General features: G+C 47.1%; 2 protein-coding genes across 3 annotated transcripts in view; one reads left to right on the top strand and one right to left on the bottom strand.

Annotated features, from left to right (window-relative positions):
• The window catches only part of ube2o (ubiquitin-conjugating enzyme E2O), a 31,470-nt gene extending 24,125 nt beyond the window's left edge, over positions 1-7,345 (top strand). Inside the window, exons 12-23 of one of the 2 annotated variants that reach the window (XM_030094630.1) lie at positions 1,156-1,310; positions 1,618-1,730; positions 1,965-2,093; positions 2,793-2,882; positions 2,962-3,289; positions 3,383-3,750; positions 3,841-4,021; positions 4,112-4,248; positions 4,423-4,626; positions 4,804-4,861; positions 5,252-5,975; positions 6,292-7,345. In XM_030094630.1, coding sequence (XP_029950490.1) covers positions 1,156-1,310; positions 1,618-1,730; positions 1,965-2,093; positions 2,793-2,882; positions 2,962-3,289; positions 3,383-3,750; positions 3,841-4,021; positions 4,112-4,248; positions 4,423-4,626; positions 4,804-4,861; positions 5,252-5,975; positions 6,292-6,319 — 2,515 coding nt within the window. In that variant the 3' untranslated portion in view covers positions 6,320-7,345. Of the gene's footprint in view, positions 1-1,155; positions 1,311-1,617; positions 1,731-1,964; positions 2,094-2,792; positions 2,883-2,961; positions 3,290-3,382; positions 3,751-3,840; positions 4,022-4,111; positions 4,249-4,422; positions 4,627-4,803; positions 4,862-5,251 lie in introns of both variants that reach the window. The other variant, XM_030094632.1, reaches the window with a different exon arrangement.
• A 928-nt stretch (positions 7,346-8,273) lies between these two features.
• LOC115390695 (sphingosine kinase 1) overlaps positions 8,274-25,838 on the bottom strand; it is a 36,399-nt gene continuing 18,834 nt past the window's right edge. The window contains exons 3-5 of the mRNA XM_030094659.1: positions 17,491-17,585; positions 17,094-17,209; positions 8,274-12,645 (exon numbers count right to left, since the gene is read on the bottom strand). Coding sequence (XP_029950519.1) covers positions 11,772-12,645; positions 17,094-17,209; positions 17,491-17,585 — 1,085 coding nt within the window. The 3' untranslated portion in view covers positions 8,274-11,771. The remainder of the gene's footprint in view (positions 12,646-17,093; positions 17,210-17,490; positions 17,586-25,838) is intronic.

Raw genomic sequence — 25,838 nt, 5'->3', positions numbered from 1 at the left:
TATTCTCTTTGTTTCCTCCCGTCACCGGGGATTTCCTCTGTGGACGCAGTGACTCATCAGGCCACTGTTGGGACTCCACGATTGATCTTGTGTGTATTTTTAAAGTCTGATGATCCGCTGGAGTGTTTTGACATTTCATAAATCGATTGCTCCCAGTGATGATGATGCTTCTCACACCTTTAGTCTCGTCTCCTGTCGCTCGGTTCAAAGGCTGAAAATATGATCACTGACACTGTGAGCTTCAGAGAGACATGTGCAGGTTTTTTTTTTTGTTACCCTTTTTATTTTGTGGAACGACTCGTGTCTCGCTTCATGTCGTCGCGCTGCAGCCTCCTGATGGAGCCGTTTCCTCAGCAGCTCAGACACATTCAGTTTATAATACACTTCACACATTGTGGCAGTTTTCCCGCTGACGTGTTTTATTCCTGATGTTTAGTTACTGGATCACTGAGACATGTCAGAGTTTTCCCTTTGCATGATCCTGTTTTTTATAGTCAGTCCAGCTTCATTTTTCAGAGCATTTTTCAATCAAGAAAAAGTTTTTTTACTTAAACATTTGATGTTTTCACACTGAAAACAGTCGAAAGAATTAACTGTGGCAGTTTCCTAAAATTTGGCAAGTTCTAAAGAGGAAGTGCAATTCTCTGGTTGGTGGAGAAACACCATTACAAGCTGGTGATTTAAATATTGGAATATTGGAAATATAAGGAAAAAAAAAACAGTTCATTCTACACAACGTGAATGAAATCCACTGCGTTTTGGCTGTGTATCAGTTCTACTGCTTTATTTCACTAAAGGTGGCAAAAAAGATTCAAATCAAGATATCCATTTTCCCCACTTTCTTGTTTTGGTATTGTGAAGAACTAAAATAAAACTTTGTGAAGGATTGGAATAATTGTTTACCAGTGTTCATTTATATATATTTTCCTTTAAAAGTGAACACATTTGGAAAGAAGAGAGAGAGAGAGAGAGATCAATCTGGAGCTCACAGTTTATGAAGTAAAAAGATGACCAGGAAACGTCAACGTGTTCGACATGGAGAGAAAACTTAACTGAAATTAGTCTCTTTTCTCTTTTTGTTTAAAGTGAAAATTATGTGAAACGGTGAATGTTTAGGTAATAAATACCCCTAACCATACCTGTGTCTTTTTCCAGGGTTGCAGTGGAAGTAGTCTCCACAAAGACGACGGCTGACGTGATGTGGAAGGACGGCCGGGTGGAGAAGGGGATCCGGTCGAATGACCTGATCCCCATTCAGCACCTGGACAGTCACGAGTTCTGCCCCGGGGATTTTGTGGTCGACAAACGACGTAAGAAAAGCTTTCAATTTTATTTCCCCCCACCCCCCCCCCCCCCCCCCCCCCCGTTTGTCTCAGACACATTAGACGTCGGGTTTCTGTCTGTGGGGATCAGAGACGTTCTATATGTGGGCCGCTCAGCCAGACTCCAGCCGGCAGTATGTAGGTCATGTGCGGCAGAACTGCAGTCTGCGTGAAAATCAAGAGTTCATTCAAAGCGGTGATTTGACGGCTCTCTTCTAATTCGAAGCTTCTCCTGCTCTGATTTTGTACTTGTCTATTTTGTATGTGTGTGTATCTGTGTGTGTGCTGGTCTCAGCTCAAGCCCTGCAGGACCCCGGTGTGTACGGCGTGATTCAGTCCGGCGACCACAAGGGCAGAACATGCGTCGTGAAGTGGATCAAACTCAACTCCAGCAGTGACGACGTGGAGGTCCGTCGGAAACACGTATTCTCTTCATACTCGGCCTCGATCCTGAGTATAAAATGTGTTTGATAGCGTGAAAATCTCGATAAACTCCCAGAATACCTCTGAGCCATGTCTGTCAGCTCAAGAGTCACCATCTGCTTTCCTTAAAGTGTTGATAAAGTCGTTGCAGAACATAAACTTCGTTTAACTTTTTGTGTGGAACATTAACTGTCCATGCACTTAACAATGGCACTCCAGGTTATCGGCGTGGAGGAGGACGTCAGCGTGTACGACATCGCAGATCACCCAGACTTTCACTTCCGCACAACAGACATCGTCATCAGAATATGGAACTCCGAGAACGGGCAGAACGACTGTGAGAACGAGGTGAGCGCGACTGGGAAACATTCCCTCCTCTTTTTGGCAGAAAACCGCTTTAGTTCCACTTTAAAACGCTCCTCATCGTTTTGGTAAAACCCCGTTATGGACGGGACACAGAGAGAGACTGAGGTTGTTCCTTTCTGTAAAAATCCTCATTAGATTTGATCCACATCCAGGTTGTACCATCTCTGAAAAACATTTCCCTGTTTTTCCTCTATTCTTTTCGCTGGAATAAAAGGATCTTTAGACATGCTCATTTTATATTTTTACCTGTAATGTTGAATCTCCTATATTCAGATTAGCATATTTCAGCATATTTATGACGGCCGCGGCTCTGGGCACACTTTCATTTAGGGGGGGGAAAAAAAACCCATCCATTTTCTTGTAGATTATGAAAATGGGTGTTTTATCCAGCGGCGTCTTAACTCAGCGCTGCGACATGATAGCAGATGTGTCCAAATCATTTTAGTTCAAGGGCGACGATAATGGTGTGGAACGATGCTGCACCTTACAGATGCAGACATCGAAAGCTTTTCCTCAGTCCTGCTGCCAAAGAACGTGTCATAAACATTCTGAAATTATTCTCATTTAATCCTGTTTCCTCACAATCATGAGCTAGATGAAACATTTGCGTGTTCGCCAGGAGCTTTTCGGGATTTGTTGTTGTTTTGTGAGGATGATGTTTGTGTTTGGACCTGCTTGCAGACGTCCGTCGGCCAGGTCTTCAGGGTGGACGTCAGCAGCAAAGTGGAGGTGGTGTGGGCGGACAACTCCATGACCATCGTCCTGCCGCAGGTAAACACTCCTCCATGACGCCGGGAGGTGAAGGCCGGAGTTGGAATTCTCTGACGGTGTTTCCCCATCGGTGGCGCAGCACCTCTACAACGTGGAGTCGGAGATCGAGGAGACGGACTACGACTCGGTGGAGGAGACGAGCAGCGTGCTGTCCACCGAGGAGTGGGAGGACGAGAGCGACAGCTGGGAGACGGACAACGGGCTGACCACCGAGGACGACAGCCACATCATCAACCCGGACGCGGCCGACACCTCCACCCCGACGCCCACCCCCACCGGCTCCTCGCCCTTCATCATCCCCCCGCAGGAGAGCGGCAAGGCCGGGGTCACCGGGGTCACCAGCCCCACCAGAGCAGTCCCGGGAGAGGAGGGGGAGGCATCGGTGGCCAGCCCCGCTTCGGGAGGAGGTGGGAACACCAGCGCTTCTGAAAGTTCCATCTTGATTTTTGCGGTGTTTTTGTGGGTTTTTTGTGTGTAATAGTGCTCACTGTCTCTTCCAGGCACCACTCCTGGAGCAGCGGTAAACGGCGCGGAGAAGCCCGGGAAGGACGGCGCCTCTCGGGGCTTCAGGGAGCTGAAGGAGGCCCTGAAGATCCTGGAGAGCCTGAAGAACATGACCGTGGAGCAGCTGTGGACCGGCGGCTCCCCGACCTCGCCCACCTCCGCCGAGCCCACCGCCACGGCCAACGTGGCCGCCTCGGTGACGCCGGCGGCCCCCGAGAAGCCCACCAAGGAGAAGCGCTTCCTGGACGACATCAAGAAGCTGCAGGAGAACCTGAGGAAGACGCTGGACAACGTGGCCATCGTGGAGGAGGAGAAAATGGAGGCGGTGGTGGAGACGGCGGGGAGCGCCGGAGCGGGGACGGAGGTAAGGCTTCAGGTTGTGGAGAAACGAAGGAGCAAAGCCAGTGCAGGCAGAGAAACGACAAACGGTCGTGTTCCACCCCGCCGTGTTCAGGCAGAGCGAGTCGGAGAGGAGAAACCCCAGCAGGAGCCGCAGACCCCCGTGGGCGGACAGGAGTGGCCCAGCGAGTTCCTCAGCGACACGCCGGTGCTGTGCCAGCAGAGCGGCGGCAAGCCCGGCGTGACTTTCACCAGCGCCAAAGGGGAGGTGTTCTCCGTGCTGGAGTGGGCTCCAGGTGAGACGAGGAGGCGGTCATCCCCTCCCCGCTCCTCACAACGCAGAAATCACTGAGGGAAATGTGTGTGTTGTGATTCCTCCCTTCCAGAAACTCACTCTTTTAACAAAATGGAGTTCCAGCCGGCCGAGGCGAAGAAGTTCTTCAGCACGGTGAGGAAGGAGATGGCTCTGCTCGCCACGTCGCTGCCCGACGGCATCATGGTCAAAACCTTCGAGGACCGCATGGTGCGTCTCCTGAAAGTCGAACACCTCGTGCTAAATTGAAAACCGACTAAACTTCTGAAAACATTTGCAACGAAATTAACTTTCTTGTGGTTATTAGTGATTTAAATAGTCTGTTTAAAGCAGATGACAAATAAATAAATAATTAAAAACAAAAAATAAATCTTTGTCCGTCAGGATCTGCTGTCGGCTCTGATCAAAGGCCCGACTCGGACGCCGTACGAGGACGGCCTCTTCCTGTTCGACATCCAGCTGCCCAACATCTACCCGGCGGTGCCGCCGCTGTTCCGGTACCTGTCCCAGTGCAGCGGCCGCCTCAACCCCAATCTCTACGACAACGGCAAGGTCTGCGTCAGTCTGCTGGGCACCTGGATCGGGAAGGTGAGCGCAGGAGGAGCCTCAGAGTCGGCCAATAACGAGACGCGCTCTGTGTCAGACAAGGAAGACGTTCAAAGGATTGAAACACATTGGGACCAATATGAGAAACAGTTAATTAATACTGTAAATGACATGAAAACAGAAGCAGATGACAAAGTAAAGTTATGTTTTAATCATCAGGGCACCGAGAGGTGGACCAGCAAGTCCAGCCTGCTGCAAGTTCTCATCTCCATACAAGGTTAGTGCAACACACACACACACACACACACACACACATCTCCGACTCTCGCTTGAATCCTTAGTGACGTGTTTCCTCTTGCTCACAGAGTTCATGCGGATTTGACCGCTCAGAGTTTTTATTCTGTTAATAGTCCCAAAGCGAGGACCGTGACCTTTGACCTTTGGAGATGTGTCCTTCAGTTTCTATACTGCGAGGTGCTTAAACAGTCTGAATGTGTATCTGAGAGCAGCTGGACGTGTAGAAAGCCTCCATACGAAGCTTCACTCCACAATTCAATTCAATTCAGCTTTATTTATATAGCGCCCGTTACAACATGGTCATTTCTAGACATCTTTTCCTCGCTGGTTTTTAAATCTGTTTCTAAACGTGGCTGTTGTGGCTCTGCAGGCCTCATCCTGGTCAACGAGCCGTACTACAACGAGGCCGGCTTCGACAGCGACCGGGGCCTCCAGGAGGGCTACGAGAACAGCCGCTGCTACAACGAGATGGCGCTGATCAAGATGGTGCAGTCCATGACGCAGCTGCTGCAGCACCCGGTGGAGGTCTTCAGGCAGGAGATCCAGGAGCACTTCTCCTCCAGCGGCTGGCGGCTGGTCCACCGCCTGGAGGCCTGGCTGGAGCTGCACGAGTCGGCCGAGAGGGGCCAGGCGGCGCACGCCTCCCGCCACCACTGCAAGGACGAGCCGGGAGCGTACGGCGCCCTGGGGAAGCCGGGGGAGGAGGCGGGCGCCGGGGGAGTGAGCAGTATTATGGAGGAGGAGCTGGAGGACTCGGGGCTGAGTCCCTCCACCACGGCCCCCCCTCAGCAGGAGCTGAGCCACAACTCGGACTGCGACGGCTCGCTGGGGGACCCGGCGGCGCCCGACTCCACGGCCCGCGGCGGGGTCAGCGCCTCAGCGGCGGCGGTCTCCTCGGGGAGCCAGCCGGTGGTGCGACCAAAGAAAAGGAGAAAGAGCTACCGGAGCTTCCTCCCCGAGGGCAGCGGCTACCCGGACATCGGCTTCCCCCTCTTCCCGCTGTCCAAGGGCTTTGTGAAGAGCGTCCGCGGCGTGCTGCTGCAGTACCGCGCGGCGCTCGCCGCCGCCGCCATCCCCGAGCACACAGAGGACAAGTAAGTGCCTCCTCACAGATTCCCAACACACTCTGCACTGCCCCCCCTCCCCCCCTTCCATCTGCCTCACCTGTAGAGGAGGATCATTACTGTCCAGACTGTTTCCAGTCTGCCCCCCCCCCCCAGTGTGGCCACAGCTCCGCCCGCATTCTTATCCTTCACCTTCTCTCACTTTACTCCCTCCCCCCGTTGCCCCAAACTCCACAGAACTCCCCCTTAAAAAGAAATAGTCTGATTCCTGTTGGTCCGACCTCGACCTCCGGAGAGCAGCGCCCGTCGTGAGCGGAATCCTGATCATGTCTTTGTTCTCCTTCAGTGTTTCTGCAGACGAGCATGATGGGTAAAGAGGGGAGGAGGGGGGCAGGCGAGCGGGCGTCACGCCCTCACACAGACCTCCGAGCGACGCCTCGCCACACCAGGAATTCGTCATTTGTTCATGGACGCGGGTAGAAGAAGCTGCTCAGTTTGCTGTGAACGGATCAGAAAGGAGCTGAAAGACACGGAGAATCAGTGCCATGAACCCCCCCCCCCCGGGGGGGAGATCTGCCAGATAAACACTCTGCTGTCTCAGCCTGCAAAACGTGAAGCCGCCTGATGATACTTGACGGCTGAGAACCCGCGAGGCCCCGCCTCCCCCCCCCCCCCTCGCGGGCCACAGTTCTCTGTAGCACTACTGACACTCTGGCTGCACCATCCTGCACTACAGGCGCCGCACGCACGGACCATCCATTCCACTCGCACACATCGACATGTTGCCTTACTTGAATCGTCGTTATTGATCTCAGACCATGGCGCCGCGCCGTTTCCCTCCCGGAGTCTCCCACCACAGCCCTCCGCCGAGTGCGCGTCGCGTTCGTGCGGCTGGAAACTCTGGAAAGTTCCCAGTTATCCACGAACACAGCACAGGTTCTGCTTGCTGATTTCCAGGTGTTTTGTGTTTCTGAGCGTCACAGAGAGAGACTGGGGTCCTGCCCTGGACTCTCTCTCTCTCTCTCTCTCGCTCTCTCTGCTCGTGGCTGTGTTGTGAAACTCACCTCTGGGTCCAGTCGTGCTTCCCCGGGGGAAACCGGCGGTCTTTGTTTACATCTTTTTCGAGGAACTCCATCCCACCGCCGACGTGATGCTCCTGTCGTCGATTCCTTGTGATTCTCACTGTAGTGACTCTAGGTGACCCCCCCTCCCCCTCCCCCTCCCCCCTCCCCCTCCCCCTCCCCCTCCCGGTGCTGTGATGGAAGAGAATGAGCAGGAGAGCGTCGGCCGTCTGGTGTTTTACTTGAACCTTGATGCTGAAGAGTGTTTGTGAGCGAGAACGCGCACTGTGCCATTGCGAGTGAGGGGAGAGGATGAAACGAGCCGAGAGCTGCTGACTTTTAAAGACACTTCGAATAAATGAGGGTATTTTTTTGCTTTGCATCGTCTTCCATATTCCCCTGAAGCGAGGCGTTCCTGTATCCGACGAGGCAATCAGGCACACCCCCCCCTTTGTCATTGTTTTGCCTTGACCGCTGCAGAGGAGGACGTGTCGCTGTAGCATGGAGCCTCCTTTATCTTTCTCCTCTCCTCTTTTCGTTGACTCCACCCGGATCTGCTTCGTCCTCCGTCGCCCTCTTCCTCATTCATCCACAGAAAATGTGAAGCTATCTCTGCTGGACCTCCCGGTGAAGAGTCCAGCAGGATATCAGACCTGTCGTGTACAATTTTCTGTGTATGTGTGTGAATATTCTCCGGATTCAGATTCTTGGTTATTACTGCGAGCAGTTTGTTTTACAGCCAAAGCATGTACAATGTTGCTTTAAGCCTTCTGACGGGCTACACAAGACTTGACTGTACGATGTCTACATTTCCACAGTGGCCTGTTGTTGATATACAAAAAAAAAACAAAAAAAAAAACTACTAATAAAAAGTTATAATTTGTAGCCTGGTTCCCTCTGTACAGACATCTTGCCTATATTGAATTATATGAGTACATAACAGTATATATTTAACACAAACTTGAGTTTAACAAGTCACGTGGATGCTTGGGGCATAAATGTACAAAACGCTGAGTGTGTATTGTACTTAACGATTTAATTTTTTTCATGGTTTCCCTTTTGTTGCTTTTGAAGACGACTGTATAGTGATGTATTAAACTTTGCAAGCAGTACCAGAGAAACTTTGTGCAGCACTTTATTTGGATCGGCTCTTTGCATCTTTTTTTTTTTTTTAATGTGAAGATTGGTAAAACTGCATGAAAACACCAAAGAAGTACCAACTGCTCATTAAAAAAAAACACAATCCACAATTACTGATCATTTCATTTATTTTCTCAATGAAAAACTCTCCAGCAGACGGTTTCCTCTGATCATATAAAACTTACATTCATCTAAATGGAAAAATAGATCTCTCTTGGAATAAAGAATCAATCATTCAATCTTCAGTGTGCCAGAAAAAAAAAAAAAAGACTACTTTCCCTTCACCAACCCTCACAGACAGGAGCAGACCGCAGTTCAGAAGCAGCAGATTAAAAAACAAAACAAAAACAAGAATCAACAGACGAGACTAGATCAGCAGGAAACCGGAAGTATTGTCACACAGTGGTTATTGATCAGCTCCTGCAGGCAAAACAACAGGATGCAGCTTCATTCAAGATTTGCAACATGTTGCCACCAATTCTGAATCCTCCTGTTCTGCTAGAACTTGTGCGTGCGCCGCCATGTTCAACCACCAGGGGGCAGCACACTCAAGGCACATGTTAAAGGACCACTGCACACAAAACAGCCCACTTTGCATAGGTAAAAAAAAGTAAGTGGTCTGTAGCTTTCTGTGTCTCAGGTTAATTCTTTTAACCTGGAAGGTCAAAGTTCAAGCAGTTAAGGTCTATTAACGTTATTGTCTCAAACATCAAGTTTGAAGGTTTAAGGTGTTTCATGCTGCAGACCACTTTCTGTGCCCTGGAACAAAACTGAAGGGAAACGATTAAAGCGGGATTTCAAGTACTGTTTCCATCTTCTGTGCTTGTCGCTCCTCTGCTGCAGAGTCCTTCCTCTGGCGAGAATCATCCACACGAGTTAAACTGGTGAAGCAGCTGAACGGTACAAACTTGACCTCGAGGTCACACAAAGGCTTCGGAGCGGCGTTGGCAACAAGCGTGCAAAAACAAACAAAAAAAAAGCACCAGTAAAAGTAAATCATACAGGGAGGAGATTGATTTTGGTCTCTTGCAGCTCAGTATTTACAGAGTCCAACACTTTTAGCATGTCGGATAAAACAGAAAACATGAGAAGGTGCGACTCTGTAGGCACATCAAAGCTTTGAACTCTGCCGTTTCATGTTATTTTCCACTTTTACACAAACCTGGTTAGAGACACTTATTTGCCTTAATATGTTTTACACGTCCAAACTGCCAAAATATACTATTATATATTTATTTCTTTTTATGCATGGATTCAGTGGAACATTGTGGTATGAATCCACAGTGAACGGTATAAAAAGGCGAAGAGGTCTGTCTATCCAGGCTGTTTCTTTGAGTCACAGCAGTGTTTCTTCTCCTCCGGTTTACGATTTCTCTTTTCCACAGTTTGCTAATGTTCCCCGGTGGTTTCTTGCGGAGAGCAGAGAGAGGGAAGGCGCCCGGTCGGGAACAAAACACCGCCTGCCTCATGCAGCATTTAACAAGTCGATAACCCCCCCCCATCCGCTCCCCAGGCTGTTTTAACCTGCTCCCACCCTCCCCTAAAGCCTGCTGGCGCCCTCTCAGTGTCTATGAATTCAACCTGATCCTTTTCCTTCTATTTAGACAGACGTGAAGCGGAGCGATCGACTCCTCTGATTTAAAGCTGAATGTTAAGGACACCTCGGTGATGCTCACTGATAGAGAGACAGATCTGGACTGCAGAGGTGTGTGTGGTGGGGGGGGGGAATGCACAGTGAAGGAAAAAAACAGGCCTGCATCAATCAAGCCGACAGGAGCAGAGCTGCAGGACAGAGCAGAGCCTCCGGCCGCCGGACTCCACTCCCTTCTTATGCCACAGCAGAGAAACCAGCCGGCGCAGTGGGGATCCTCATCTGAGGGGAAACTGTGACAGGCTCTGTGGCTCTCACTTCAGGTAATCATTGAAATTAAAAGAAAAAAAACATTTTAAATGTCTAAAAGGAGAAATATTCAAATTGCTTCATTTGCCGTATTTTAGTGGAGGAAAACTGAGATAACTGTGAAAACAGCAGAAATATAAAATGACTTGTGTGAACAGATGTTACTAATTTGAAGAAATACTGATTTTTCAATATTAAAGATCTCATCTGATTTACCGCAATAATAACCTGTAAACACTCAAATACACTTTCACGTTTTCTTTTTTAATTTTCATGTCTTCAATTGTGTTTTAAAAGTTCAATATTACATCTCTTCCTTTAACCGAAGCGTCATGTTTACACTCCTGCTGTGTTTCTGCGTCAATCTGGACAGAAACTTGAGCGGGTTTGACTTCCAGTTTCCTCCGAGAGTGAGCCGGAACGACGAACTCGTTCAGAGCTCCACTCTGGTCCGACTGATCGGAATCTGTGTCAGACTGGAAGTGAAACAACCGCAGGCTTGATGTGTGACTCTCGGCGTTACAGTCCGTGTGCTTTGTTTGGGTTTGTGTCGTTGATTTTACTCTTTTGAAAACACACACACACACACACACACAGACTACATGAAGGCTGAATAAATAAATAAATGAAGCTATTCCTTTGCTGTGGCATAAGAAGCTGAGTGCGGCCTCAGACTGACCAGATGTGGACAGAGGTGAAACTCTTCATCATGAGAGGATGACGAGTCTGTAGGTTTGGTCTGATGTGAGGATGATGCATGGACAGTACGCTCAGTCAGAAAGTGTTAACATTAAATAAACAGAGGCTTTAAAAAAAAAACATAAATATAAATAATAGATATATTGTTAGAGCTCAGCTCGATTTCATGAAATCAGGTCATGTTTCTTTTCACAGTAAGTTCACTGCAGGTCAGTCCTGCTTTATTTCAAAATCTCCTTAAAAACACAGTTTGGAAACACTAAAGTCCTGATGGAGTTTATTGAAAAATTCCTTGATTTGTCATGAGAGTTCCCCTTGGAAGCAGCGATGTGATTGGCTGTTGTTGAACTCACCGGCCAATCACATCGCTGTTCAATGTCTGAACCAGCAGTGTGTTCATGCAGCTGGGAACAGCTGGGAAAGTCATACTGTGAAATTAAACTTCTAGTAAAACTACTTTAAACAGTTTCACTTCTAAACAATTAGAATGACTTTTTTCTAATTATCGAACTATTCAGGCGGATGAAGATAATTCTCACATTAACTCTGATTAAATCAATGAATTACAGCCAGTTTTATTGCTGAATTCCTGTTTTCTCATGTGCACCACTCATTAAAATAAAGATATTTGTTTTTGGTGTAGTAGTTTGTTGTAGCAATGCTTCTTGGCTGGACATTTTAATTCATTTCCCTTTAAAACGCATCACATGTGTGAGCGCCGAGCATTTGTGGGATGAGCAGCAGCTCCTCTGTGTTACTGAGGCTCCTGTTTGTGAGATTAAAGTTTCTCAGTGTTCTGGAGCATTACTCTCACTCAGAAGTTAAAAAATTTCCCATTTCACCCCAAACATGAAAAACAAACTGTGAGATTTTGAAATAAAGACAGAAACCTGCAGAAGTTTCTCCCACTATGAAAAGAAGCGGAGTTCAGAAACAACCCACCAGGAATAAATCGGACATTAATTCCTCTCAGGTGTTTCGGTGAAGTGATTCGTGTGCAGAGGTGTGGCGGCGGTCCGGCTCAGCTCATCCACTGATTAACCTGGACAGGCCTTTGTGCACCTCCGCCTGCACCGGGCCGTACTCCACCACCTCGCCGTCCACCGTGATCTTCCCCTTGGCTGAGAGCGGCTCCAGCCGGAGCGCCCGCACCTTGGCGTGCACCAGATGCTGGCAGTTCGTGGCCAGATGCGCTCCCTTCTCCATGGCCAGAAACAGCCTGAGCAGCGCCGCGCGCGAGATCCCGGCCCGGACGTAGAACAGGTGGATGACGCCGTCGTTCAGGGTGGCGTCCGGCGCCGCGAACAGGTCCTCCGCCAGGTGGGACTGGTACATGGCCAGCATGAGCACGAAGTCCTCCTCCTGCACCACCACCCAGTCGGGGGGCAGCGGCTGGTCCAGCGGCGGCAGCAGCGAGTCGGGCGGGCCCGTCAGGGACCCGGCGGCGCTCCGGGACGGCGTGCTCTCCGTCCGCCGCACCTTGAGGGAGTTGTTGGAGTGGCAGGAGTTGTGGAGGCTGTGGCGGCAGGGGGAGTCCGTGGGCGGGGGGCTCAGGAGGGGCGCCGGGCGGCCCTTACGGCGCCGGGTCAGGTCGTCGCCCAGACCCTGCCGGGCGTCGTGGTCCTTGGCGGCGGGCAGGTAGGCCAGCCTGCCCTTGTAGACGCGGAGAGACGCCAGCCTCACCAGCGTGCCCACCGTGAAGCGCACCGCCCCCACGTGCCGGTACTTCTCGCTCTCGATGTCCACGTCCGCCACGAAGCCCCAGGCCAGAGACAGGAAGGAGAAGAGGCGGGGGCCGGAGGAGAGGTGCACCGACACCAGGTCCATCCGCCTCACCAGGCCTTTACAGAGCAGGAAGCCGCAGCTGAGCAGCAGCTCCTCGCTGGACACCGCTGAGCCTCTGCAGGGGGGAAGGAGAGCACACATCAGACACCAACACTTCCGCTCACACACACTTTCTTCAGATGGACTTGTTACTCCACATTTGCAAATTCAGTTAATGAAAAATTCTCAGTTGAGTTGAGAGAAAAACAGAGACTAAAAGTCAGCTAGTAAATTCACACATGGATGGAATAGATTCTAACTAGACATGAGCGAAAACGGAGAGCAAAAGATTCACATTCCTTTTACGACCAATTTCGTAATTAAAAAATAACTTGATTTGCGGTTTAGGGTACGACTGAACGTCACTGTTTCATGTCAAAGTTGATAAAAATGTCAGTTATCTCTCATGAGATTGGAAACGAGTGTTTCTTTCTGGGCTATAAGAGGAGACTGTAAGATCTGGCTTTGGGCATAAGACACTAAAATAAAACAGCGGGGTGCACTTCATATTTTTAGGAAGTGGGTCGAGGCTTCTGTGTGTTTTTGGGAGTGAACAGCGAGAGCAGAGGCTGAAAACACTAAGTATAAAAGGAGGGATGGGGCGGAGCCCCTCGGTGATGTGTTGGGAGTGGGGTGAGTCCGGGGGAGGACAGGGGGCGTTCAGACAACAAAGACAGGCCCATCTGGGAGACCGGAGGCAGAGGTCGAAGGTCAGGAACACACATGTGCCGGTGCGCCTGCTGTTACCTCCCACAGCCAATTACAGCAAGGAGCCGGCGTCTCGGTGGAGCTCATACTCTCCATATTCATCAACATCACATTCATGTCTGGTCAAGGTGCAAACAGCCCGGCCACGTTATTTAAAACAAAACAGCCAGGGGACACTTTCATTTCTGACATTGCTCGATCTTTTGCTGTGATGGAGTGGTGATCTGTTCAAGGATGTATGGACGGAAGGATGAACGGATGCTACATAACAGACATCGTTTCATGTTTGCATGGACTGTTCATAAACCGGGTCACACCACCTGCTGCCTGTTGTATTTCCAGTTGGATCGGGCCAATCTAATCAGACTGAAGTGTTTACATGACATGGTTTTAATCTGATACATGGTTTAATGTGGTAGCTGCTAATGATGTCTTCGTTTGAACCGGTTATGTTGGAACAGAGGAGCACACGCAGGGCAGGAGGTCTCCAAGGATGACTGGAGGAAACACTGAATCAGTCTACCAGGCTGTAAACTAACAAGTGAACAGCATCTGAACGGCTGTTTATGAATGAAAGTGTTAATGCAGATCCCTTCCTTGTAATGGAGTATTTTATGCTCCGGTCTTCACATCACAGAGCGTCTGGGACGTGCAGATCAGTGCTGCACGCTCCCCGCTCATTTAGCATTTGATGTGTCCTGAAGAATAATTAACTAAAATGAGAAGAGCAGCAAAAACACCTGCGACTGGTTAGCGCAGCAGTAGTAACTGTGATCCGTTCCTCGATGTTTCTTCATAAGCAAAGCAAATCTGTAAGAATACTGTCCATAGGTTACCGATCTTTTTCAGAATGGTTTTAGTCACAGAGAAAGCTTTAACCTTTAATCAGATCACTGCTGAATGTTTTCCGTGTATTCACACAACAACAGAGGAGAAGTCACAACACAACATGAGGACAACCTGCTACCTAAAGGTCTAAAACTGTAACATCCTCATATCTGGCAGTCGGAGCATGTTCCAGTCGCAGGTTTTCTGCGGCGGCCACAGGCCCCTGCTGACCGCCTATATGCCTCCGTGGCCCCCTGAGGAAGAAGAGGGTTAGAAATCGGATGGATGGGAATTGGTGTGTGCTCTCACAGCTGGAAACACACAGTCCATCAAGGAAAAACACCACCTTCGTCCCCTCAAAGTAATGTTTTCTTGTTTCTTACAGTGGGAGAGGAGGGAGACACGAGCGGCGTCTCTGGAGGAGACAGAATCTCTTAAGACATTCTCCTGGAATTCCCATCAACCCCTCTCTGTTTATTTGCTTATTTGCTGTGCTCCACTCTGTATACATGTCCGTGTTGGCAGCGTCACAGTGTGGAATCTGACATTTCATCACACACTCTGTCCACTGATATCAAGTTCAACCAAACACCAGTGAGAATAAAACATAATATTCCTGCTAGTTTTCTCTGATCACTCTTCACCACCTTCGACGGGATCTGTTGCCTTTCTGTTGCACACGCAGCCCAGCTTCTCTTCAGCCGCGAGGCTCTTCTATAAATGATCAAAACTTTTCCGTCTGAGGCTCTTCTGTAGCGTCCGTGATCCACCAGAGGAGGGAGACACGCTCACGTCCGGGCGCCACACCTGTCACTCCACAAGCAGCAGATGATGTTTCCAGTCACTCGGCCTCTGTAGAGAAGCGAATTAAACCCTCCGTCGGTGAACCTGCGTGTGTTGCATAACACCAAACGCATTCTGGCCGCGGCCCGTTTGATCCACGCAGCCCCGGTGAACCCGACATTCAGCTGGGAATAATAACAGATACAATCGTCCGGCTGCTGGACGGCCTGCAGAGGGGCAGAGGGGGAGAGGGGGAGAGCTTCTGGATGCCCCCGGAGAGTGAGGGGGGGAGTAAACAATGCAGAGTCTGGTCCCTTCCTCTCATTGTTGCCGCCGCTCTGGCAGGAGCACCATTGTTCGATGAGAAGCTGATTGGCAGACGCAGCCGAGGTGATGAATGAATGAATGAGGCTCTTTCTGGTGAAGACAGAATCGTCAGAGAGAATTTCCGCTTTCTTTCTTTCTTTCTTTCCTTTTTTTTTTTTTTTTTGATTCACCGTTCCATTTCCCCTGTTTAGCTTTAATTCACTCTGAAAATCCTGCTGAGAAGCTAAACCCAAGACGGCAGCACAAAGGATTACATAAAGGCTGCGAGGAGCAAACCGAAGAAACTTACTGAGGTATAAAGTATGACAGAGTGAAAAATAAATAACAAGATGAAGTTCATGCGGCCTAAAAACATTAAGAGCTGCTGGAAAGGGGAAGCGCCTCGAGTTCCTCATGAGGTTATTTAATTTCCCACAGAGACTGTAGATTCAAAAGGGCAAAATGCAAACAGGAGCAGGCAACCATGTCGAAACGATGAGCTGCAGAGAGAAAACAGGTCAGAGACCTTCACATGACATTACCTGAACTTTGCAGAAAGAAAAAAAAAACAGACCAAGAGAACAGACATTTGTAAAGAAATCAGCAACTGATTAATTATCTTTAAAGCAAAACAACCAGTGATCTCCTCAAGCTCTTCATCACACAAACATTCAGAACTGCAAAGTGTTGAATTAGTCAAGTTCAACTTAAGCTGATAAATCAGACAGATTGATTTGTCAACTGTCAACCGTCTGTGACGCAGAGGGATTTAACTGATTACTCATTAACGACAAATCCAAGTTAAAATCACAGGAAACCTTTTAAACTTAATGTTAAGACTGACTCAAGTCACCTTTGACTTTTCCTCAGATATGTTGATGTTTGGATGGACAGAATATGTAATTTAATACGATGTGGTTTTTCAAGCATTTGAATAGAGTGTTGATTTTATTCTCACATATTCCCACAAAGTTGTAACACCAGTGTTAATGATCCCAACTCCAACTGCTCCATATTTTATCAGAGGAGAAATGTTTTCTTTCTAAAAATATTTTAGAAATATGACTTTGCTTCTGTAAACACACTTCGTTATGATACACTGGGTTCGAGGATGAGTAAAGATGCTCCTGTATCTTTGTTCCTTTTGTCCTTTGACTGGCTTTTTTTATTCCTGCTGATAAAACTCTAAACAATTTCCCAAATGAGCGAACTGTTAATAATTTATGCAGATGACAGGAGATAATTTCACTCTGAAAGTCTTGGAGTGTGTCCTCCTGAGGCTCGGCTGTATGTACTGATGGACTGTTTGAAGCATTTCACTCCAACCTGAACCCTCCAAACGTCAAACAGCCACACTCAGCAGGATAAGAGATCACATCTTTCACAGTAAATGTCTAAGAAGTTTACAAAAGATTCAGATCTTTGGTTTGTGCTGGTCTGAAGTGTCTCGGCTGTAGCTGCGTTGAGTGTGTGTGTGTGTGTGTGTGTGTGTTCCGGATGCCTGTGACTGAATCTCTGCACTCTGCCTCTGAAACGAGGCCCGCGCTGGTATGCAGCACAACTGGTCCCACTGGTTTCTGTGAAGCTGAGTGTTTCATGTCTTGCCATCACTAATGCGGCTCCAACGTATTTAACGTTCCCGTCGACCGCAGGCAGGCAAGGCGCTTGTTTTCACAGAGGTTTCTGAAAACTTAATTGGTTTTGTAAAACCAGACTTTCAAAAAAGTCAAACTCTTGTCAAAGACTGTTTTTTGTTTGGAGAGAAAATATCAGATTTTTCATGGAAAAAAAAAACAAAAAAAACAACGTGATGAATGATACCAACACGTTCACATTTCTGCAGATGAAGACAGTCGCGGGCGGTGGAGGGTTTTGCTGGTGTGTGTGCGCGCTGCTCACCCGGAGTAGTGATGTATGGACGCGGCCAGGGCGTTGCCCGACCCACCAGGAAGGATACCCAGCGGCTTGCGGATGGCGTCCTCCCAGTCCGACCTCTCCAGCAGGCCATTTATCACCTGACACACACACACACACACACAATACACACATCAGCAACGTCCAGCTGCAGTAAGACCAACCTGTAAGAAACTCTCACAACATTACGGAAACGCAGTCAAACATCCAATATTACTTACAGCCAGTAATATTGTTATGCAAATAAATTAGGTCAAGCTGACATGAAATCCAATATTCAGGCAGGAAACTGTGTCTAATGATGACAAATATCTCTCATGGGTTTCAATTTTTTTGGTTTTCTGACACAGACACGTCACTCTGGATGCGTTGTGCTTTTCACCTCATACAGTAGTCCGTCTCCGGATATGATGACTAACGCGTCCCACTGCGACAGGTCGGCCTCTCTCACCATGTCCCGGGCGTGATTCTGACGCTCTGCAACACACAGCGTCCCCGATGAGCCACACTCACCATTTCATGTCCATCAGAAGAAACTCTCTAGCAGCAATTCAAGGCCCGGAATCGAACCTGAGTCCTCCCTGTGTGTGTGTGTGTGTGTGTGTGTGTGTGTGTGTGTGTGTGTGTGTGTGTGTGTGTGTGTGTGTGTGTGCGTTTGTGTGGTAAAACGAGCCACCAACATGAAACCAATACGCGCGTCTGATCCAGGACTTGATGAAAGTAAAACACGAGGCGGCTCCCGGCGCTCTTTACTTTTAATCTTCTTTCCTTCACCCTTCAGGCTCCCAAATTAAAGTGGCACAGCGGGAGGGGAAGTTGATATACGGTCCTAAATGAAGCGTCGGCCACATTTGTAATTGGGCTGAACAAGTAAATTAGCCGGGAGCACTTTGACAAATGAATCTGTGGACGGATGATTTGAGAGCGTGGCGCCGCAGTGACAGAACCAGCTGCTGTTAAAGCAAAGGACACAAAAGGTTTGGTTTTAAAGGGGCGTTTTTAGGCTGAGAGCAACATTCAAATGAAGGACAAAAACCGTAAAAACAGGAAATAAAGCTTCGAAAAATGACAGGCAGACTCAAAATGAACTGCAGTGCAGCAGGTGGATGAACTGTGTTCTAATAGAACTAACAAATCAAGCTTCGGTATTAAATGTTACATGGAAAAAAAAACCCCCAAAAACCTCAGAATCAGATTGTTGGTGCAGACAACCTCTAATTTTACTGGGAATTTAGTTTTTTTGAGGATTAAACTTTCTGCTAGAAAGTAAACTGGAGATAAAAAGAATGTAGTTCAGGTGAGAAAAGCCGTTTTCCTCTCTTGTCTGCTTCAGATCTCACCTCCTCCCCCCTCACCCGCCCACCCGCTCCACAGTCCGTCCCTGATCCGTCCCATAAATGCGTCACAACACCGTTCACTGTCTCCTCTCCCGGCTCCAGCTGCCTGTCTGGCTGTGTTGGACAAATCAACCGACTGACTGGAGTTTGGTGTCTTTCCCTTCCTTTTAACATCTGCTGTCACACGTCTGATTTCAGTGAAAACAGACAAACGAGACGTCGTTCGGGAGCCTCGTTTCAAAAGAAAAGCTCATTAAGAGAGAACATCTGTGTTCACTATAAGAAAAGTGACTTTAAAGGGAAAAGTAATGTCGTGAAGTTCAGAGCCAGCTGTGACTGTTTAAAACGAGATGACCTTTTTTTTTTTTCTTCCAGTAAACAAACATTACACTCTCCATCACGGAGGAAACAAAACGTGAAGCCAGCTGTCGAGTTACTCTTCAAACTGTCACCGGCATGTCATTTAGTTAACGTGTGGACCGTTTTGGAGCGTTTTCCCTCCCTCTGGTCTGGTTTGACTTTAAGAGGGATGAAATGTGTCTGCGACTCCATGTGAAGGTCAGAGGTCAGAGGAGCTGCTGTGGAGTGTGAAAGGAAGAGGCACAGTCATCGAGCCTTCACGGCTCTCCACACACCTTTCTCCTTCTGTCGCCTGACTTTTTCATCCCCTTTCTTTTTCCTTGTCCACTGAGGAAGCAGTAATATCCATGTGGGAATTTTTTTCTGAGGTGAAACTTTGCTTGGAAATGTAGATTTATGTGAATTTGTGTTTTCTTTACAATCCGCAATCCGCACACTGGGGTTTATACTGGATGCCTTTCAGCGTCACTCTGTTCATTTCCTGTATATTTACTGTACAGACCGATGCAACACCAGCCTGTTTAAATCTAATCCCGGATCGAACCCAAACCTCAACCTAACATGGATTCACTGAAAAATGGGACTTTTCTTATTTTCAGGAGTGATTAATTCTCCATAATGTGATTTCATTTCCACTCTTAGTCGACACAACATTAATAAATGCACATCAAAACACAGACACACACAAAAACTCTCTGGCTCACACACACTGTCCTCCAGAGATGGATTTGGTTTCCTGGCCTCTCCTCTCGCCTCCCTTTTCCTAAAATTTGCAGAGTACAAGTATCGATTCCTCCTTATCAGTCAAGTCACATCTCATTTCCTTATTTATGCAGCGTTTGAGCACTAAAAAGGATTGAAAGGCTCCAATCAAACACGAAGCTGCAGAGCAGTCACACTGCAGCAGCATCTTTAGTATGCGACCGCCCCAACGGCCGGACTGACGGTGGGGCAGAGATAACTCACTCTCTGTCTGGAATCGTCTTTATGGCTGCTGCTGCTGCTGCAGAGCAGAGGAGGCGCAGGGAGGTTTGGCCCGGCTCATCTGCATCTGAGCGTCTCTGAGCGCAGAGGCAGTGGATTGTGACTAACTCAACACAATCATGCAGATGCAGGGTCACAGCCTGCAGGGACAGTGGTGCACTTTACAAACCCTCCTCCGAAAGGACAGAATGAGGAATGCAACAAGCTCAGAGGGAACGAACGAAACCAGGAGAGATGTTTAATTCTCTGTTCTGGAGAGTGGAGAATCCGGACATTAGTGATCCAGTCTGGTTTTATTCTATTTTGTCAACATAAAGGTTACAAACCTGATCCATAAAGCCCAGCATGACAATGACAGACCGAAGTGGAATTATTATCATTATTATCGTCTTTATTTATAAGGAAATGTTCCTTTCAGGACACGACAAGACTTTATCGAACACTTTATAAAGCAGTGCAAATTTCTCTGCTCGTTTCAGACACAACCATCAGTTCTGCATTTTAGAGAACACACTGTGTGATACTACTGGTGCACATCTTTGATGGTTTTACAATTACATATTTAGCTCCCACTCTGAAACACAGACCCAGTTCATCATTAAAATAGCACGGGTGAATTAGACACTTTAAACTACGTGCTTCAGACCTGAAGAGCAACATGTTATTGATACCAGGCTCACAAAGCTCGATTAAAGCTCCTAATGAGCTCTGTGTCAAGACTGGGACTATTAATGTCAATTTTGTGGAAAATGGGGCATTCGTGTGCAAGGAATTTGTATGTTAATGTATAATACACACAAAAATGACACGCATGAGCCAAGCATGCAGTGTTTGTAAGGCTGATAACATCCAGACATTTCTTTGAATCCTGAATACTGTAAATATTACTGCTACTGTGCGTGTTTCACCCATCTGGGTTTCTTGTTTTTGCATGCAATTTCCATCCATCCATCTATCTATCTATCTATCTATCTATCTATCTATCTATCTATCTATCTATCTATCTATCTGCATATGGAGCTGCACTGATGACCAAATTCCTCCATGAGGGATTTCTAAAGTCTGCTCTTATCTTATCTTATCTTTTCTACACACTCAGATTTATTGCTGTTTTCAGAAGCTGCCAAAAAAAAAAAAAAAGGGCAAGGCCAATGGAGTCTGGATGTTTTCACCTTAACTGTGCGATGGTGGAGAGATTACAGCGCGCGTTGTTGAAGCTTCCTCATGTAGATGAACACACTTCTCCCTTTCACAGTGAGAACTTCAGACTTTGACATTGTTCAGGAGTTTTTCCTCAGAAACTCATGAACGTGCTGAAAACATGAGCCGCAACCTCAAACTCGCCACATGAACATGAAGACGTGTCCGGAAGTGTTTGCTGTAGCAGCAGACATGTCAGGCTGCTGAAGTTTCGGTTTCCGGGTTGGGGTGGATGTGAGGTTACAGGGAGTCATGTCCTCACGCTGAACTTCTATCATCCCCCCTGAAAGGCAGCTGCTGATGGATCTCCTCCGTGCTCTCTCTCTCTCTCACACACACACACACACACACACACACACACACACACACACACACACACACACACACACACACACCTACACAGGGACTGCAGTGGTCTAATGGTTCTGCAGCATTCGTCCACAAACAGAACAGCAGGTGACGAACACTGTAAACACTGTCACCGCTTACTCAGCTGCCAGGAGGAGAGAGAGGGCGCAGTCACGCACCGTCACTGAAAGACACACGTCCTCACACACATTTACGTAACACCTCAAAACACCCGGATTCTAACACACTTCTGCGGGACGGAGGTGTGATGTTAAACTGAGGTTTTATTTACGTGAAACTCCTCCTGCATGTAAAACTCATGCTTTCAGAGTCACGTTCACACAAATCTACGTGCATAAATGTTTAAATTCAACCGCCGTAGAAAGAACCGCCAGCACTGATCTAATTCTGTGTGCAGGAAGAGAAACATGCTCGGTCACAGAGACTCGGTGGGTTTGCCCAGGTCTACGAGCCGCTGACAGACGCTTCCTGCTCTGATGCTGCTTTCAGCAAAGCCACACAGCGAACAGGAGTTCAGACGTGCACGCTGCTCAGTAGTCTGTCAGAGGAAAAGAGACTGCAACCAAGTAATAGTTCCACTTTATAAACATATACGCCCAGCTACAATAATAGTATCCACCGTCAAAATCCTGAAGTGAGAGGCATTTTTTAACAGCTGCCCCAAGAGATGCTTTTAATGTGAAATCCTTTAGTCACTCACAACACGGGACAAACAGTCCAACGACGTGTGGAAAAGTCTTAACACATTCACATCTAATCCAAATCAAGACCCACAGGTAGCCAAACAGACAACTTTGACCTGAAAGTGTTCTGGATTACTGTGAGAAACTGGTTCCCTCCAACGATGCCTGGAAAACTCAAAACTGAATCAGACAATCATCTGAAACGCTAACAAAACTTCATCTACTTTTCTGAGACGCCTTCACTTATAAGATAAAATGATGAACAGTGAAACAAAAAAGAATTAAAATGCCCCACTTTGTATGTAAAACATTAACTTACGCAGAAAGACGACAAAGATGTAAACAAACAAAGCGAAACTTGGTGCCAGTGGAGAGTGAATCAGAGTGAATCAGAGTGAATCACATGGACAACAGAGTAACTATTCAAAGCAGCCAGTCATTCCAGACTGATGACAGAAATTAAAGAAGAATGTGAGACACTATTGGAAACAAACGTCTCATAAAAGGTAGAAAAGTTCTTTAAAGGGTGAATCAGGCTGTTTGAATTCGACTGTACTGTCTGCTCTGAACCAACAAGGTGAATCATGATTTATACCTTTAACAGGTTGATTCATTATTTTTACTTGGGTGAAAAAAAATCAGTAATTTAGTAACATTTGTGCTTTCATCTTGTCCATACTGTATCAGCAAAACTTCATCAAGCAGCTGCTAAAACTGTCAGCTGATTAGGAAAATCCATGTTGGCAAGAGGCTACGGTGGTAAAACTGCTCCGTCAAGATTGGGCCTCTGATTGGAAGTAATTGAGAAGAATTTGCAAAAAACAAACAGCTGTGACTGAAATCTTTAATACAAAATGCATTAAATTTTTCAAGATTTAACTTCAATTAACTCAAGTTTGCTTTGAATTTTCATCCACATATATCACAGCAGTAGATGTGCCTTTGCAATTTCTCCTAGTGTCCCCCACTTTATTCTGCCAGATTGATATAAAATCAATCTTTAATGCTATATATTATGTGTTCTCTTTGCTCTTGAATTAATAAAGTACATGATTTCTATTCTATTCTGTTGTATTCTATTCTATTCTTTACTTTCCAGATCGATGTCTCGCTGAGATTGTGAGAACACAGGTCTCTTCAGCAGCTATCAGATTCTCTTCAGCAGCTTTTTTGCACATTTCCTGTGAGATTTCCTGCAATCGTCCAGACTTTAATAAACGGTATACGTGGCTTCCGTTAATACTTCTGGAGGATCTAGGCTGCGTCTCAAAGTGTCTGTCCTCTCAGTGGCCTCCCCTCACATGATAAATATCTTAGCATCTGTGGCAGAAAATGGCACTTAAACATCGAACGCACTCAGCTCGGCGAGCCGCTGCGGAGGCAGTTACAGCTGCTTTCATGACCGTTGTCATAAAAACAAAAGACGGAGGAAGAAGCGGCTTCACTGCGAGGTGGTTTCAGGGGAAATCTGTCTCCTCTGGTAAATATTTGCAATCTATATAGAGAACATGAGTCTGAGCGGAAGAACAAGACGTCATTTAATTAATACTATCTGACAGATGTCGAGGGGAGCCCGCGCCGCCGGGGGGTGGGGGGGGATCAGTGCGCCATCTTTACACGTGTAGAGTCGCTAACAGACACAATGAAAGTCACACAAACACACGTCGACACACTCTCTCCCCTCTCCGCCGGACTTCCTCCGGCAGCGCAGTCATCCTTCATTCATCCTTCGCCCCTGGCGGCGCCCGCGGCCGCCACGCAGCCACGGATCCAATAATGAGTCTGTCAGCTCCTGTTTAGATCCGCACACAAGACACTTCCAGCCAAACGCCGCGCTCAGGCGACAGCGGCACAAACGATCCGCCGGACGCACGGCCAGAGTTTCAGAAGGTTTCAACAAGTTCAATGTCGGAAATTATGGATGAATTGTTTGTTTGCAATTCACTTTCATCCAAAGTTTGAGTTTGAGGTCATCGCCATTTGATTTTGGTCAAATAATCTTTTGTGTAAAGTATTAGTGTCAACCCTGTGCAAGCAATATTTAATTTTCTGCCTTTCACAGTAAAAGACGAGTCTGTTAAGTCGATTTGTGACTGTAAAATTGCCTTTAGGAAGAACAATGTGAGAGTCATTTATGACTTTGCATATTATTTCTCAAATGAGTGAAAATACCTCTTAATCACAGTGTACGAGACAAGTATTGAAAAAAACTGAGTGAACTTCCACTTCTCTCCCGTTCCGCAAACTCAAAATGAGTCTTCAGTGGAGGAAGAAAAAAAGGTGATTTGTCAAAATTAATTCACAGAAATTGTGCAACTAATTAATTTGTAAAAAAAAAAAAAAAAAAAATCCATGGACTTCTTTAGTTCTTAGTTTGCAGTAGTCAATCATAATCATATCATATCTTGCATGTCTGCTTTATGTCCAGCAGCCCTGACAGAAACTTTTTCCCGCCGTGTGGAAGCCTCTGTGGGAGGTCTTTAATACTGGAGCATCGATCGTGGCCGAGTAGAGATTAGAGAGAACAATTTATTTCAAAACTTGGTCAGTTAAAGAGATTGTTCATGGCGGTGCGATCTACATCTCTGTCAGAGGTCGAACTGTTAAGTCCATGTAGATTTGGGGATTAATCTCTTTTTGCATCCAGGATTAACTTGTCAAAAAACCTCTGAAATCACTCAAACTTTTTGGGGAGTCTTTCCTGTGTTTTCTCCACAGGATTCCTCCCGAGCCTCGGTGTTTTCACTGTTTCTCTCTTTGCCTGCCCTCTTTTCCTCCTCTCTGTGAATCCCGCTGTGATGAAACACAAGTTTTTTTTTTTGGTTTTTTTTTGTCTGTTAACTGACACGGCTCTGATTTATGAACGAGCACGGTGAGATCATGAAACTCAAACAGCAGGCAGAGGGAAACATCCACCGCAAACCTGAAACGATCGGGGAGAAAGCGACAAGCATCTGAAGCACGTCTGTCAATGACTTATCGATCAGACTCGGTAGGAGATGAGTGGAGGTTTCTACTGCTGCGCTGAGGAGTCAGAAGAGCCCAGGGAACAAGATTATATCCAAACAAATCAGAGCAAAAGGGGGATTTAGTGTGAATGTGAGCGTTTATGATGGACGTGTGTTTATCCATATGTGTGTCTGACTGTGTACACACACACACACACACACACACACACACACACACACACACACACACACACACACACACACGTTACATAACAGCTCTGCATGCATATGGGTCAAAGGCAGTTGATCAGCATAACGATGGAGACAGCATAAAAACAAGAGGAGGACTTTAATCAGAGGGGGAGGGGCTACGGAGATGTGGAGAGGAAGCAGGAGAGGGAGGGGAGCTGTTTGGTTGTTTTTGTTGTTGTTGTTGTTGTTGTTGTTGTTGTTGTTGTTGTCATGGTCTCTGCTGAGCTTTGTACATCAATGTGATCTTCTGCAGTGTTTTACTCCAGTGCCTGTGGGAGATGAGGGCTGATAGTCTGTGTGTGTCTGTGTTATAAGATAAGGCTTGATAAGATAAGATTTTATAACATGTTGTTCAAGATGACGCAATGCAAAAATTGTAATGAGATTAGAGAAGCAAGGAATCTGTGATACTGCTTCTTCAAGTGAAGTTCTATCGTGTGATTAAAGCGTTGAAGGAGGGCTGAAAAGCAAATTTTTGATTTGATTCACTCATCATGTTCTCGTCTTTGAACCTCTCATAGCAGACAGGGATAAAATATCTAACTCGAGGACATGTGGGCACGTTTGGGCGTGAAGGAAATAAACCAGACCTTGGAT

The sequence above is a fragment of the Salarias fasciatus genome, chromosome 6 (assembly GCF_902148845.1).
Source record: "Salarias fasciatus chromosome 6, fSalaFa1.1, whole genome shotgun sequence".
In the NCBI taxonomy this organism is placed as follows: Eukaryota; Metazoa; Chordata; class Actinopteri; order Blenniiformes; family Blenniidae; genus Salarias; species Salarias fasciatus.
The sequence above is the reverse complement of the archived record's forward strand: the minus strand, read 5'-3'. Positions and strand labels throughout refer to the sequence as shown.